Source organism: Lagenorhynchus albirostris, chromosome 15 (assembly GCF_949774975.1).
Source record: "Lagenorhynchus albirostris chromosome 15, mLagAlb1.1, whole genome shotgun sequence".
In the NCBI taxonomy this organism is placed as follows: Eukaryota; Metazoa; Chordata; class Mammalia; order Artiodactyla; family Delphinidae; genus Lagenorhynchus; species Lagenorhynchus albirostris.
In genome coordinates, this window is record NC_083109.1 from 70467202 (window position 1) to 70481217 (window position 14016).

The window sequence follows — 14016 nt, forward strand, 5'->3', positions numbered from 1 at the left end:
CGTACAATCCTCAGAACAGCCCTATGAGTTAAGTAGTTATTAACCCCGTTGTACAGAGAGGAAACCAAGGTACAGAGTGAGTGACGGGCTTGTCCTGGGTCGCCAGCTAGTATATGACAGAGTCAGGCTTCGAACTGGGCCCGTCCAGCTCCAGAGTCTCTGCCCTTGACCTCACTTATTTCAAAAAAGAGAAAGCAGCACGTTCAAGATCCTGAGGTGGCCCCGAGATTTGGAGGAACAGGGGACAGCAAGGAGGCCGATGTGGCGAGGGCTCCATGTGCAAGAGAGGGGAGTAGGAGGGGATGCAGCGGCCAGCTCACGCAGAGTCTTGGAGGATGCTTTCACGAGGCCTCGGTCTCCTGCTCTGGGAAATGGAGACCAGGCTGGACGCAGCGCGACGCAAGCTCATGGCTTCCCTCCACTTCCAGACTACGAGGCGACCTTGGAGCAGCGCCTCCCGCTGGGCGTCAGCATCTCCTGCGTCGTCATCCTGGCTGTCTGCCTGTCCTGCTATGTCAGCATCATCAAGTGAGTCCTGAGCTGTGCAGGAGGCTGCCAAGCCAGCCCCCTGTGGTGTGGAGTGGGTGGGAATTTCCCCTCTGATCTGTCAGCTTGCAGCCCTTTCATTCAACGGTAGATATTTATTGAGCAGCTACTATGTGCGAGGCACTGAGACCGACAGGGACCCTGTGTCCTTGGGGAGGCACAAGATGCCAGGCCACCAAGTAACCATGGCTGTTTTCCATAGTGATCCTTGCGCTGAAGGAGATATGCCAGGGCGAGGGGGTGAAATGCTCCAGGGCCTGTTTTGGATGGGGAGGCCAGTGCGGGCCGCTCTGACGAGGTGTTTGAGCTGAGACCTGACTAGGGGAAAGGAGCTGGCCAGGGCAGGAGCTGGGGGCAGGGCCTTCCTTTGGCAGAAGTGAGATGGATTGTGCCCAGGGTATGGCCCAGACCCTTGAAGGCACGTGGCAATAGACAGAGGAATTCTCGATGATTGTCCTGCAGAGTCAGACCTGGGTTCAGATCCTAGCCTCGGTGCTTCGTAGCTGTGTGACCAAGTTTCTGAACCTCTGTTCAGCCTTGGGTTCCTATTTCATCAGTCCCAAGAGTCCTAAGGGACTCCCCGATCACTCGGTGTAGGGGGACAGAAGGAGCCTTGTTTCCAGTGAGCTTGAGCCCTTGGAATCATGGAGTCTCAGAGCCTCAGTCCTCCCACCTCTGAAATGGGACGAGCGGGCCCCAGTTGACCACTTAAGGATGGCGATGGTTGAGGATTGATGTGAGCAAGTGTCTGTACTCTGCCGGGCACACAGTAGGTGTGCAGGGAATGCAAGGTCCCCTCTCCACGTCTGTTGCTGATGCCTCTGAGCCCCCCTGGGCTGGTCTTTCTCCTTCTTTGAGCCTCAGTTTCCCCATCGTGTGTCTTCCCTACCCCTACGCACTGTGTTCCAGTGCTCCAACCTTGCTGTTCTTTGAACGCCCCAAGCAAGATCTTCCCTTGGAGCCTTTGCACTCGCTGTGCTCTCTGCCTGGAAAGCCCTTTTACCAGGCATCACCGAGACCAACTCCTCCTCCACCTACAGTTGCCTCTCAGAAGTCACCTCCTCAGGGAGGCCTTCCTGGATCACACTATTCCTCTCTAGTCCCTATCTTCTTTATTTTTATTCCTGGCACTTATCGCCAGGAATGAATGATGTCACATAATCATTTCTGCGGGGTTTTTGCCTGTCTTGTTCACTGTGTGTCCCCGAGGCCTGGCACAGTGAGTGGTACATAGTAGGTACTCAATAAATGTGTGTTAACTGAGTGGAGTGGGTGGAGGCTAATCCAGGGGGTGTCTGAGGACCTTCCCTCCCAGCACTGACGCTCCGTGGCTCCAGGCTGACCCAGGAAGGGAGAAGGAATACCTCAGCCTCTCAGGCCATCCCAGGCCTCTCCCCAGCACCTTATCCTCAGCTGCTCCAGAGTAAAGGTTGTTGAAGGGGAAACCCAGAATTCTCTCTCTGCAGCTTGAGTGTCTCCTGATTCCCTGGAACTTGTTCCCTCTGGAGCAGAGGCGGCCACATTAGGAACTCCACTCTGGGTAGCAGGATGCTGGAGCCCAAACCCGGCTCTTCTGCCCACCAGCTGTCACTTCACCTCCCTGGGCCTCAGTCTTCTCATCGGTAGAGTGGGGTTAGCAGTAGAACCTGTTTCACGGAGTGAGGGTGAGACAGCCAAAAAACCTATCGACATGATCTCTGACCCCTGATAAGTCTTGGTGACTATGATAATTTTTATGGGAGGAACGTCAACCTGTTAGTGATACAGGGACCAACATCTTGTCCTTTTCTTTTTCAGGATTAAGAAAGAATGGTGGGACCAAATTCCCAACCCAGCCCACAGCCCCCTCGTGGCTGTTGTCATCCAGGATTCTCAGGTAGGAGAGGGGGTTGGTAAGGATGCTGTGCACTACGTGTACAGGGAAATATGACTCAAGATGTCTGGGATGTTCAGGATATTTCTTGGCTTTTGGGGTTGCACATGGGAAGTCAGGAAGGTTTCAGGGTAGGTTGAGTCAGCAGCTAGAGGCTTTCACTCCCTTCCCTTTGGCTTCCATGACTGTTCTTTCAGCCTGGGTGGGAGACAGGGGTTCCTCTGGGGTTGGTTTTTTCCCTCCCTTGGGAGGAGATGATCCCTGAGGTCATCGGCATGTCATCTCTTGGCAAGGTACCTGTACCAGAGCAGGAGGCCAAAAGGAGAGGGAGAAGGGGACAGGCTTTCTGTATATTCCTCTTAGGAACAGGAAACTGCCCCCCAAAACACTAGCAAATCTCTCCATTCTCATTGGCTTGAATTACATCACAGCCTCTTTCCTAAACCACTCAGTTGTAAGGAGTGGGAATACTTGAGACCAACCAGGTGACCACCCCTGAGCTACGGGTGGGGTCAGCTTCCCCAATGCGATGGCCAGGTGGGGTTTGCCTTAGTGCCATCAGGGTTCTCTAGGACAGGGGGAGGCGGGGATACAGGTCCCGTCTAGAACAGAAGGTCTGAGTGTCCTCAATTCTCCAGGGACCCTGTAGCAGGCTCTGGAGTCCAATGGTACTGGCTTTGAACCCTGGCTCTGCCACTTACCTGCAGGTTAGACTTAACAAGTTGCTTAACTTCTCTGAGCCTCAGTTTTCTTGTGTGGGTTATAGCAGTGGTTATAACAGGGCTGGTGTTGGAATTCACCAAGACAATCCACATGAAGTGTATATCACAGCGTCCTGCACATAGTGTCGTTTATGTATCAGTTAGATTTTGCTGTGTAACAAATCATCCCAAAATTTAGAAAGTTAAAACAGTAGCCACTTATGTAGCTCTTGCTTCTGCAAGTCTGTAGTTGGGCTCTGCTCAGCAGTGGGGGTGGAAGGATCCTGGGTTTGGCTGGGCCTGTACCAGTGGTCTCACTCGCAGGTCTGGCAGGTGGCTGACACATCTGGGGCCATGGAGGTTACTAAGCCATGTATGTGTCTGTCATCCTTCAGCAGGCTGACCCAGTTAGCACAGTATCACTTCCACCACATGCTATTGGTCAAAGCAAGTCACACAGCCATGCCAGGTTCAGGGATAGGAGGAGCTTCAGAGACTGTGGCCGTTTTTGCCATCAGCCACAGCAACTTAATAGTGCAGCCTCCTTAATTCTCAGAAAACTGAGGCTCAGAGAGGGGGAGTGACCTGATCAGACCTCAGACCTGTGTGATGTCAAGACTCAAAGTCTTCTCACGGCAAACACGTGCTGAGCATTGCTGGACGATAGGCTGGGCCGGCAGGCCTCTCGGCTCTGTGTCACTGGCTGTCTCTATGTTTTAGGTGTCACTGTGGGGGAAGCGGTCCCAAGGCCAGGAACCAGCCAAGTGCCCGTATGTATATGAACTTGGGTCATCGCCTATGTGGATTTGGAAGGGGATGGAATTGGGGTGGTGGGCCCCATCTTGAGAGTCTGCCTTATCTTCCTTGTTGTTCAGCACTTGTCCTGTGACACTAGACTTCAAGGGATAGCAGGGGGAGGGGTGGTCTGGGTAGGTCAGCTGCTGGCTGAGTCCCCTGAGTTTCACTGGGGGTCAGGTACATACTGAACCCCCTTGGGATGCCCAGTCTGTCCTGAGCAAGCCTGATGGGGATAACAAGCAGGGCAGCTGTACCACTTGTTAAACTGTTGACATAGTGGCATACTGGTGGGCAGATACCACTATCCTGGACCCTTGAATATGCCACCTGGCCTCCTTAACCCCTCTCTCAGGGCCCCTTGAACCTACCCACAATCCAATAACTGAAGGGTTTATACCTAGCACAGCAGGGGACTCCAGGATGCTGCCCCAGCCCTAGGACTCCCCAGCCATTCTAATTGGCCCTTACTTATGCTATGGTGTTGATAGGTATTTTATTTTTATTTATTTTTTAACGTCTTTATTGGAATATAATTGCTTTACAATGTTGTATCAGTTTCTGCTGTATAACAAAGTGAATCAGCTATATGTATACATATATCCCCATATCCGCTCCCTCTTGCGTCTCCCTCCCACCCTCCCTATCCTACCCCTGATAGGTATTTTAAATACCATCATCCCTGACAAAGACTTCTCCTTATTCAATAGATTGAGTTTGTATTATATGCCAGGCTCCAGAAATCCCAAAGTAAGACACAGGCCCTGCCTTCAAGGAGTTCCCAATCTAGTAGTGAGGGTGGACTGATAGATTATTGATTATAAAGTCTGGAAGTGTGTTTGCAACAGGCAGACATTGACACCCACCAGGGTTCTCGGCCTTCCCTAGTCAAGAGAAATTGACTAGATGCCAGACAAGAAATTCAGGCAAGGCTCTACTGGGGCCCCTGCTGCAATGGGGCGGGGCGGGGTGGGTGAGGGGCTGGGGGGTGTTGGAGAACAAGTAGCAGGTTCTCTTGCCCACTCCCCGAGGGGGGCAGGCGAGCTGGTTCCTGATGTGGGGTGAGGGTAGGGGTGTGTCCAGGGATTGGGCCGGAGGGGTGGCTTAGGTGTCCTGCCCACCCCTCTGGCGGTGTGAAGTGCAGGCGGCATGCGCAGTACCCTGGTTTTGCTCCTGGCTCTTCAGAAGTGGCAGTTGCGTTTTTTGGCCTTTCTGTACCTTTTGTACAAGCCCCAACTGCGCTTGCAGCCAGTTTTTTTTAGTCCCATATAGTTTCTTTGTATTTTGTTGCTGGAGGTGAGGTTTGTCCACTTGCAAGCATCGTAGCACTACAGCAAAGGGTCCTGGGTCCCAGCCTGACTCAACATCAGTCCAGGGTGATTTTGAGCTGGGCTTTGAAGGATGAATAGGAGATTTTTCAAGTGGAGAAACTGAACCCTGATCGAACTTTGCTCTTGTAGACACTGGAAGACTTGTCTTGCCAAGCTTCTGCCCTGTTTACTGGAGCATGGCATGGAAAGGGATGAAGATTCCTCCAAGGCTGCTAGAAATGAGCCTTTCCAGTGTCCTGGAAAAGTAGCATGGCACCCCATGGAGGTCAACAAGACAATCCTCTGGCCAGAGAGCATCAGCTTGGTTCGGTGCGTGGAGCTGTTTGAGGCCCAAGTGGAGAATGAAGAAGAGGAAGTGGAGGAAGATAAAGGGAGCTTCTGCCCATCACCTGACAGCAGCGGGGGCAGCTTCCAGGAGGGCAGGGAGGGCATCGCAGCCCGGCTGACAGAGAGCCTGTTCCTGGACCTTCTCGGGGGCGAGGTTGGGGGCTTTAGCCCACAGGGCTTGGAGGAGTCCTGCCTTCTTCCACCTTTAGAAAATCCAAGTGTTCAGAGGCCCTGGGCCACGTCCCCAAGTGTGGGGCCCCAGGAGGCATCGTCTGAGGACAAGGAGCCTTTGAACCCAGAGTCAAGTCCTCCAACCCAGAGCCCAGCCAGGCTGGCTTTCCCAGAGATGCCCGGCGTCATCGCAGACAACCCCACTTACCGCAACTTCAGCACCTTCCTGAGCCAGTCCTCAGGCCCTGGAGAGCTTGACTCAGACCCACAGCTGGCCGAACACCTGGGGGAAGTGGACCCCAGCATCCCCGCCGCCCCCCAGCCTGAGCCAGAAACGTGGGAGCAGATCCTGCGCCAGAGCGTCCTCCAGTGCAGGGCAGCCCCGGGCCCCGCCTCGGCCCCCAGCAGTGGCTACCGGGAGTTTGTGCAGGCGGTGAAGCAGGGCGGCGCCCGGGACAGCGGGCTGGAGGGCTTTGACCCTTGCGGAGAGGCTGGCTACAAGGCCTTCTCCAGCGTGCTCACTGGCACCGCTAGCTGCCCGGGGACATCTGGGCTTGAGCCCAGCAGTGGGGAGGGGGGCTACAAGCCCTTCCAGAGCCTCACTGCTGGCTGCCCCAGAGCCCCTGCCCCAGTCCCCGTCCCCCTGTTCACCTTTGGACTGGACGTGGAACCCCCTCACAGCCCTCAGGACTCACTCCTCCCAGGCAGCACCCCAGAGTGCCCTGGTTTGGAGCCAGTGGTCAAGGAACAAGACAGCCAGAAGGCCCTGCTATCCCCGGAGCCAACCACAGACCCCCCCGGGGATGACCTGGGCAATGGCATTGTCTACTCAGCCCTCACCTGCCACCTGTGTGGCCACCTGAAGCAATGCCACGGCCAGGAGGAACGTGGCAAGGCCCACATCGAGGCCAGCCCCTGCTGTGACTGCTGCCGTGGGGACGGGTCCTCACCCCCGGTGAGCCCCCTGAGGGCCCTGGACACCCAGCTCGGTGGGGCTCCATTGGAGGCCAGCCTCTCTGCGGCCTCCCTAGCACCCTTGGGTGTCTCAGAGGAGGGTAAGTCCCCCCTGTTCTTCCAAACTGCCCCCAACAATGCTCAGAGCTCAAGCCAGACCTCCACGGTGGTGGCCATGCTCTCCCCAGGGCCCACGTGCACGGACGCTTCCTAGGTGCGTGCCCACTTCTTGCTGGAGTCTACAAGCGAGGACTGGGCCTTACCCATGACTGCGAAATGCCTCCCTCCAGAAGGCAGCCCGGCTGGCAGGGTTCCGAAAGACTCAGGGAACCCTGCTATGAAGTGGTGAAGTTGTCCAACACTGGGGCTACGGAGACCGGCCGTCCCCGGCTCCCAACGTTGGCCCGGGCTCGCCACGTCCCATGGGAGTGGAGGCACCTGCAGAGACCAGGAGGTTCCCGGGCGCCTTGGCTTGTGAATGAGCTGTTGGTCATTTCACGGGTCCACAGCTGCCCCAGTGGACTATCGCCGTCACGCTCAAGGTGTGTTTTGTCCACCGAGTTGCTCTGTTACTCGTGTCTTGCCCAGGCCTGGGGTTAGCTGCCACCATCTCACTGGATCGGATGCTGAGCCTAGAAGCTAACCAAGCCAATGGGAGAATGACTTGGGAGGCCTTGGGAAACTGAGGTCCAGAAAGGGTGGTCATTTGCCCAGAGACGCCTGTTCATTTAACAGAGGTTGACACTGGCAGCAGAGCCTGAGCTGCGGAGGGGCGCTTAGTCAAGTGGAGTTAACGAGGACATGAAAAATTGTGATTACCGAGCAGTGACGGCGTGCTGCCAGTTTCCCATGCAGCTGTAAGGTTGGGGGTTCCTGTTAATCACTGGATCCCCAGAACAAGCATGCCTGGTGACCTTGGGGCCAGTGTGTGCCCCCATGCGTGCCGTTGCTGGCATCGGTGGTTCAGAGGGAGTGGCTCAGGTCTCCTGATCCAGCGAGCTGGGCGTCCAAGATGCCGACACCGGGCACGTCACCTGCACCTCGGCCCCGACCTCAGGTTGAGTAATGTGCATTGTTTGTGTGCATCTCAAAAATTGTTTCATCACCTGGTGTTTATGTTTGCTGAGGAGGGTAGAATGGGAGGGGATGGAGTTTTGTATAAATAAAGGTTCTTTACCTCCTTCCCCACCCTCCCCACCCCATTTATTAAACAAACATACTGCCAGTCACTGTTGCGAGTGCTTTATCTCTATTAACTCGTAGAATCCTCCCATCCAGAGGTACTGAGACCAACCCAAGAGGTTAAGTAACTTCCGGTCTTCTTGGGTTTCCCTGAGACCAGGATTCAACTGCAGTTTGTTGAAATAGGTGGCAATCCCAGGAAGCCCTGCTTGGAGAGTGGGGAAAGGAGTCAGGGAAGGGCAGGAGGCAATAAAAGGTGTTATCGCACAGAGCGCCAGCGCGGGCAACAGGTGCTTCACGCCGCGGGGGAGCTTGGGCAAGCCAGGCGCAGTGCATGCCTAGAGGTGGGGAGCTAGCTGTTTGTCCACCAACTCCCGTCTGTCATTGGTGGAGGGCTGCTGCCAGGGGCAACTCCCCAGCACTTCCAGCTGCTCCAGCAAAAATTCCTCCGATTGAGAGCTGGGGGGGTGGGGGAGGAGCGGTGTTGGAGCAGCTCTGGGCACGTGGAGATGTGGACAGGGCTGTGATTGGCAGCTGCCCCTTTGCCAAGGTCACACAGCTAGTGGCAGACCCATAGCTGAGCCGTTGCTCAGCCTCTTTGTAGGTGATCCCTGCTTAACATCTGGGCGGTCGGTGTATGGAGTGGGCCTCAGACAGACAGGCAGGGGATCTTAAGCTCCTTTGTCTGCGATCACTCTGTGTCTGGGTAGCCGCCCTGACTGCCACGCTTGCAAAATGAAGGGCTCGGCTGTTTGAGGTTCCTTCCTGCTCTGGCATCTTACGTAATACATTACAGAGGTGACGGGGACCTCACTACCTCACATGCAGCCTAATGTTTGTGAGAACTGCCTCCTTTGTGCTGAGCCCAAATCTATCCCTTTAGCTGCCTGAGTCACCACCCCACACCCACGGTTTGCAGATGAGGGAAACTGCTCTAGAGAGGAAAAGGGACTTGCCAACGTCACACAGTGAGTGGCAGAACCTGAACTAGCCCTCTGGACCTTTTGTCTTCAAGAGTTCTTTGTAATAAAATATAATAATTTAAAATAAAAATAACTAGTTAGGACCAAGCAATTTGCTTGCTGTCGTACACTGACTGTGTCACAGCTCTAGCGAGCAGGTTATTATCCCAACTTTACAGATAAGGGAGCAGGCCCAGAGAGGTTGAGGTTTAGCTTAGGGCCACACAGCTGGGAAGTCCGGGAGCCAGGATTTGAATCCAGGTCTGATTGCAGAGCTCCCAGCCACCATGGTGTGCCATCTCATGTACAGCATGGCACTGACTCGATTGTCAGCTCTGATTAGCCTGCGGGTCATCTCAGAAAATCAAATTTTAAAACTAAGCAGCCAGTGGATAGGACTCGGTGCTTTCACTGCCGTGGCCCAGGTTCGATACCTGGTCCCGGTATCGGGATCCCGCAAGCCTCGTGGGGTGGCCAAAAATAAAAACTAAAAAAACCAAGAAAATATATTTGGGTGAGCGCTGGAGAGCTGGTTGGATTGCAAGTCCAACAGAATTGAGACTGACTTATTCTATCCCCAGGATCTTAGGAGGAAGACACCCAACTTGTCAGCTGAGGCTCATATTACAGAATATGGGCTGGGCTTTGGGAAACTAGAATGGAGAACTAGGCAGAGACACCGCCCATCTCTTATCCGGATTTCAACCCACCCTCCCAGGTTCAGGGAAGCTGGAGAGAGGTCACCGTTCTGGCTTCCCCAACCCCCTTCTCCATCTTAACACAGGGAAGGAGGAAGCGGAGAGAGCAGGAAACACATCCCACTGATGTTTACTGAGAACTTACTATGGGCCAGCCACTGTGCTGGATGTGAGGAAACTGAGTGACACAAAGTCCCTTCCCTCTTGGATCCTACAGTTCAGTGGGGTAGACAGAAATGTAAAAGACAAAAGGAAAAAATAGGAGTCTGAGGTGGGGGGGTTAGTGGAGAGGTCTTTAAGGAGGTGACATGTGAGCTGAGCCTTCAGTGACTAGAAGAACCAGGATGGACTGGAGGAAGAGCATTCCGGGCAGAGGATAGAGCAAGTGCAAAGGCCCTGGGGCACAAGGAGTTTGGCGTGTTCCCAGTAAGAAAGATCAGCTACAGCGCAGTGAGCCAGGGACAGTGGTGAGAGATAAGGTCAGGCAGGATGGGGGACTGGAGTGAGGAATTTATATTTTGGCTTAAATTAGCCCTACCCACTGAGAAACATGGTCCAATAGACACCCATCTCTCTTCAATCTCTCCAGTCCCAAACGTAATCCATCTATAAGCAGGAGCCCAGGAGAGGAAGTGGAGGCACTGGAGATGTTCCTCCAATAGGACTCCCTCTCACCTCGCAGAAGTGGAGAACTAAGGTTCCTTCTGACAACAGTGACGGGGGTGGTTAAAATCCTCCTTGCTGCTCTTCTCACTCAGGAGTGAAGTGAATCCCACCAGAAATGTGTTGATTAGCACAGGGGAGTGGCTGGCCGCCAGGGTCTTCCTTGGGAATTTCTTTGATAAAAGACTTTTAAAAATCCCCTTAAAATCTGATCTTGACCTCCCAGGCATGTCTCCAAGTTAGGCAGGGAACCCAAGGGTCTTCGGGGTGTGAAGTCCCAGCCCCCATCTCTGCTCTCTCTGTCTCCTTAGTCCTGCCTGTGTCTTCATTTTTTTTCATTTGTAAAATAAGAAGGATAATAAAATCTGCATTGGAGCGTTGTCCTGAGGATAGTCTACATTATCATCATCTTCATCATCTCCAGGGTTTACTCCAACCTGGCGGGGGCACAGGTAACAAGAGTGAAAAGGTACAACCAGTTTAGAAATCTAGAATTCTCAGCCCCAGCGACTGCTCTGGGCTTCCTCCCGTGGACCAAAACCAACCAAACAGAATGTTGCCTGCCGTTCAGTCAACAAAGAATGGTGTCTGCATTCTGGTAAACAAACATAGTGCCCACCATCAAGGCTTCAGCCACTGCAGCTGCCCCAGGACAGTGAGCCCCGAAGGGAATTCGGGAGAAAAACAGGATGCGCCCTAGACAGCTAAGATGCCCGGACTCTCGCATCTTCCCAAACACAGAAAAGCACTAAAATCATTAACTTGAGATGTCTGCTTGAGATGTCTGCTTTCGACGTTCTACTACATGTTTTGTTTCAGCAAAAACTCCTATAGATCCAGGCTGCTCTCTTACCTCTTCGGAACAGTTCCTCAGAGCGCTGAGAGGCTGTATCCCAGGCTATATAGTAACGTCCCTGAATAAAACATAATTCTCAGCTTTTACGGTGTGCTTTTTGTTTTGTTTTGTTTTTTTTCAGTAGACACTCCAAATCTCCCTGGTAAGCCCCTGATGACTCCCACTGCCGTTAGTTGATCCTGACATGGGAGATCCCCAGCTCATGCCCGCCTCCCCCATGCTCTCTGGCTTCTGCCTACTCCTTCAAGGTCAGGGCTTCCCCAGACTAAGCCTGGCGAGTCACTCCTTCATTCAAATATAATTACTCCCTGACAGCAATTGTTAAAATAAATTTCTCAAATTATGAAAGTGGATCAAAGTTTTATTTTAGATTTTAGGGAGGGAATCAGAAAAAAAGAGAGAGAACATTGGTTCAAGGAACAATCTTAGTGTTACCAAATGCAAGTTCATGTGCCGGACACACAGTGAGACCAGCAAACCAGAGCAGAGAAAGGTTTATTGCAGGGCCGTGCAAGGAGAGTGGATGGCTTGTACTCAACCCCGAACTCCCCAAAGGGCTTCAGCAAAGCATTTTTAAAGGCCAGGTGAGCGGGGGGAGGGGGTGGGTGGGCGGGGGCGTCACAGGGTGTGTGATCAGCTTGTGCACAGTTTTCTGATTGGTTGATGGTGAGGTATCAATTGTTAGGCGCCAGTAGGTCTGGGGTCATCAGTATCAAGCAGTTAACTTTCTTCCATTTAGGGGTGGTTTTAGCATCTGTAAAAACAACTGACGAAATGTGCATCAGATGCTATTATCTAGATATCAATACCTCATAGAGGAGCTACAGCAGAGGATATGGGGGAGGGGTCTGGCCCCAGAAGGCCCCAGAAGGTCCCGCTCTGTTACATTAGGAAGGGGTTTATAGCAAGACAAATGAGTGTCCGGAATAACGCTATCCCACAGGAATTTTTGCTGTGATGGAGAGCTTTCACGTTGTCCAATACAGTGGCACTAGCCATGTGTGGCTATTACACACTTGAAATATGGTTAGTGTGACGGAGGAACTGATTTTTTAATTTTATTGAATTAACATTTAAATTTAAACAGCCCCCCCAAATTTTAAATAGCCCCAAGTGGTTAGTGATTACATTATTGGTATTGGACAGGAGGACACGGCTAGATCATTACAGTCCAAGGTACAACTTTAGCAATTGCCTCAGCGTGGAGGAGAGAGGATAGGGTCCCAAGAGACGAAAGGAGAGAGGAGGGACAGGTTGCATCAAACGTTTGCCCCAGAGCTACTGAGGGGCGGGGTCTAATGGATCGGGTGGGACCAGCGGGGGACCGCCCCACCAAGTAGGAAGTAGGCGGCAGGTGTGGGCGGAGCGAGATGCTGGCCGCGTGAGTTTCCCAGCGCCCCTCGCCGGTCTGGACCAGAGGTATGGAGAGCAGGAGGGGTTCCCCAGGGTAGCAGCACCAAAGGGGCCTGGGCGCGGCCGGAGACTGGAAGGTCTCAGAAGAACCCAGGAGACCTCCAGAGGCATTGAATTCGGGGTCCCCCCGCCCTAGCCCCGCACACCCCCCGCCTCAATTTTACAAAGATTTTTCCAGAAGGTGGGGATGGCAGGATGGGGGCGTCGTTTCCGCTTTAGTTTTTTTTTTTTAAAAACAAAACCCCTACTTACCGCTTTTTTCTGATTACTAAATCGGCACGTGCCAGCCTTCTCCGATTCAGGGAAAACCTAAACGTTTTAGGTTAATAAATAGGAAAGTGAAAAACACCGGAAATCCTGACCCCCTCCCCAGCACCTGGCATTTCGTGGGCGGTCCCAAAATGTATGTTTGTTTTTGAAGGTGTATCTCCGTTAACATCCTGTTGAATAACCTGTCTGACATTATTTTCCCACGAAAGTTATTGATTAAAAAAACAACAGCACAAACAGCAAGAAGTTTCTGAGCCCCCGCTGCAAGGGAGGCATGACCTCACCGGATCCTCACAGCAGCCGGAGACCTCTGTGCGAGACTTTTCCATGACGTACCCTGACTCCTTACCACTCTTGTCTGCCGTTTGCCTAGATTCTTATACCGCTTTTACAGGTGAGAACACTGAGACTCAGAGAAGCAAGGCTCTGCACTCATCCTGCCTCGGTTTGAACCTGCCTGTGCCAATTCGGAGCCGTGTGACTGTGGGCAAGGTGTTGACCACTCTGGGTCTCAGTTTCCTCCCCATCAAAGATGGATAAGAGAAGTACCCTGCAGCCCACAGTGGTGGAGTGAGGAGCAGATGTCTTGATGGGTGAAGGCCAGGCGATGCCCAGCTGCTCTTGTGACGAACTGGCCTGAGCTTCCTGACAGCAGCAGGACAGTGCCAGTTCTTCCTCAAAATCCCACCCTTTTCCAGCTTTATTAATGAGTTGAGGACGCCTGGCCAGTGGAGATCAGACTGGCTGGAGACCAGCTCACTGGTCCCTGCTGCCCCCTAGTGGCGCACTCTTGCCCAGCGCCTGCCTCTGTGCCTATGGAGGTACCATGCCCAGAAAGCCCAGAAAACTAGGCCCGGGCTACCTCCACCCTCCCGACCTCTCCTCTCTTTCATCCCTGTCTTTCTCCTCCATCCCCTCCAGCACCTGGCAAAGGGCTTGACATACATTCAGAACTCAGGGTGCTCCGAGGACCAGCTGTGTGGCTCAGGGCCAGTCATGGAACCCCTCGGTGCTTCCTTCCTCTTCTGTAAAATGGGAATAATAATAGGACTGACCTCATGGAGCTGTTGTTAGAATTAAATATGTTAATACGCATAAGGCTCAGAATGGTGCCTGCACATAGTTAATGCTGTCCGAGCGTTTCCTAGCATTATTGTTATTACACTGAACGGGTCTGTGGGTGTCACAAAACATAATTAAAGGAGATAATAATATTCTAAATTTAATGTCACTTTATTTTGAAAAGGACAGACTGGACCAATAGAAATCCGACA

The 14016-nt window shown here is 53.0% G+C and overlaps 1 protein-coding gene across 9 annotated transcripts in view; it reads left to right on the plus strand.

The window, feature by feature from the left end:
* Positions 1-10754, plus strand: part of IL4R (interleukin 4 receptor) — a 40848-nt gene extending 30094 nt beyond the window's left edge. For all 9 annotated transcript variants that reach the window (XM_060122311.1, XM_060122314.1, XM_060122316.1 and 6 more), the window contains 4 exons: positions 429-528; positions 2344-2422; positions 3841-3890; positions 5376-10754. In XM_060122311.1, the coding sequence (XP_059978294.1) occupies positions 429-528; positions 2344-2422; positions 3841-3890; positions 5376-6912 (1766 nt within the window). In that variant the 3' untranslated portion in view covers positions 6913-10754. The remainder of the gene's footprint in view (positions 1-428; positions 529-2343; positions 2423-3840; positions 3891-5375) is intronic.
* Positions 10755-14016: the final 3262 nt, after the last annotated feature.